The 2,027-nt window shown below is 41.7% G+C and overlaps 1 protein-coding gene across 1 annotated transcript; it reads right to left on the reverse strand.

Moving 5' to 3' along the window:
• Nucleotides 1-1,464, reverse strand: LOC108855541 (protein MIZU-KUSSEI 1). Its single transcript, XM_018629389.2, has one exon. It carries the CDS (start codon nt 1,193-1,195, stop codon nt 344-346), a length of 852 nt encoding a protein of 283 aa, XP_018484891.1. The 5' UTR covers nt 1,196-1,464; the 3' UTR covers nt 1-343.
• Nucleotides 1,465-2,027: the final 563 nt, after the last annotated feature.

Raw genomic sequence — 2,027 nt, forward strand, 5'->3', positions numbered from 1 at the left:
TTTTTAAAACAACAAAGAAATTACACATTTTTTTAAAAGCGAATTTTATACATTTACAAGTCCTCCAGCTCCATATACCAAAGTTTAAAACCTTCTAATCCCACCTCCCCCGAAAAAAAGAAAAAAAAAACTTGCTCTAACGCATCATCGATCGATAGATCACGTTCACATCGATTAGAATACGATTTTTGAGTATTAGAGACATAGCTAATTTAATTCCCCAAAAGAACCACTTAACCGACTATTTAAAGTAACTAAACCGGAATAATCTTCCTTAACCATAAAACCCTCCTTCTCAGGTAGAGGCTTCGGTAGGATCATCTCCTTCGTCTAGTCGTCTTCATCAGATTCTAAGTAGATAGATACTGAGCTCAGGAGCTCCATTGCTATCAGGATTCATCATATAGAAGGCCTCCGAATCACGGGACCCAACGACCCGCTCGAACTTCGCCCTCATGTACATTATATCACCACCGCCACCGCCGCCGCCGACGGATGTCTCCTCCGTCTCCGGCAAAACTCCGGCGCCCATGGAAACCATCTCGAGCGCCTTGAGAACTTTCTTCTCCTTCTCACCGCACTCCCTCCTCGTCGCGAACCCACACTTTTTCCCGTTGCAGTAAGTCCTCCACATCGGCTCCTCCACCAACCGCCGCGGAATCGTCTTATCTCCTCCGCCGCCGCGACGGCGGCGAGTCTCGCTTTCTCCTCCTCCTCCTCCTCCTTCCTCCTTGGCCTTGTCGCATTCCAGAGCGATCCTCACGAGACCCGAAGCCATCTCCTTGACCAGTCCGCTGATCGGAGTAGCGAGCTCGATGAGAAACGCCGGAGGGGAAGTCGGATCTTTCTGGACTGAGAAATGCACGTGCCCGCGGCGGGACCCGAAAAGCGTGCCCACGACCCGTGACCCGAGTCCGGAGTTGTTGCCGGGTCGGGCTCTGCTGCTGAGGGAAGCGATGACCGAGCGGAGACGAGAGACGGCGAAAGATTGGAGTTTTCTTTTGGGAGTGATGACAGTGGAGGAAGATGATGAAGAGGAAGGATTGTGTTTGGGTTCGGGAAGTGGTTTAGTGCTGCTGTCGGGAAGAGGGTTATGGGCAGAAACGTCGTCGTTTTCGTCTGATCCTACTTTTCGTGTCCAGTGGAAGCTGTTGTGTCTCTTGGAGGTGAAGTCATCTGAGTTTGGTTTTGCCATTGAAAGAAGCTGAAGCTTAAGGAAAGAGAGAGAGAGGTGAGTATGTGGTTATGGATGAGCTGATGATCAAAGTAGCTGGTGTGAATTTAACTTCAGGGTTTGGTCTATTTGGTGACTCTCTCTCTCTCTCTGTATTTGGTCTTTTATCTCTCTCTTGTCGCTGTGGATGTATTTGTGTGAGAGAGAAGATATTGATAATACATCGACAGAGAACGAGGACCTACCAACTCATCTTTGTATAAGATTTTGGAAATTAAAGGAGGAAATAATAGTTTCATTTTTGTGTGTAGATTTGTCTTTTGCTTTTTTTAGTTCAATATAGGTGTCAAGTGATTCAACTTGGGATTAATTTTAGCCCCAAAAAGAGACATATATAAATCAAAAGAACAATTTATCCACTGAAGAAGAAAAGAATAAAATGAATTTTGTTTCTCTAATGATCTACTTTGTCTTTATTGTTTCCACTAGATAGTTACCCGCGCTTCGCCGCGGGATTTATTTTTATTTTATTGTTTATAAAACATTTTCATTTGATAAATGAATAAATTATATTAATATAAGTTTTGTATAATATTTATAATCTAAACATATATTATATTTTTATATTTAGGTTATTGTATAACTATCATTTATTTGACAATCTTTAACGAATTAGTTTCCAAATTAATTCTGTTCAGGTTGGTGGTGTAATATCATATTATTTTTTCAAAAAACGAATTTGCGGTTTTTAGTTTCCAGTATGTGGTCTAAAAGACTCTTAAATTATTCTCCTTCTGTTTCATATAAGTATTTTGTACTTTCATATTTATTTCAATAGAAATATCAGTTCTAC

Source organism: Raphanus sativus, unplaced genomic scaffold, assembly GCF_000801105.2.
Source record: "Raphanus sativus cultivar WK10039 unplaced genomic scaffold, ASM80110v3 Scaffold3299, whole genome shotgun sequence".
In the NCBI taxonomy this organism is placed as follows: domain Eukaryota; kingdom Viridiplantae; phylum Streptophyta; class Magnoliopsida; order Brassicales; family Brassicaceae; genus Raphanus; species Raphanus sativus.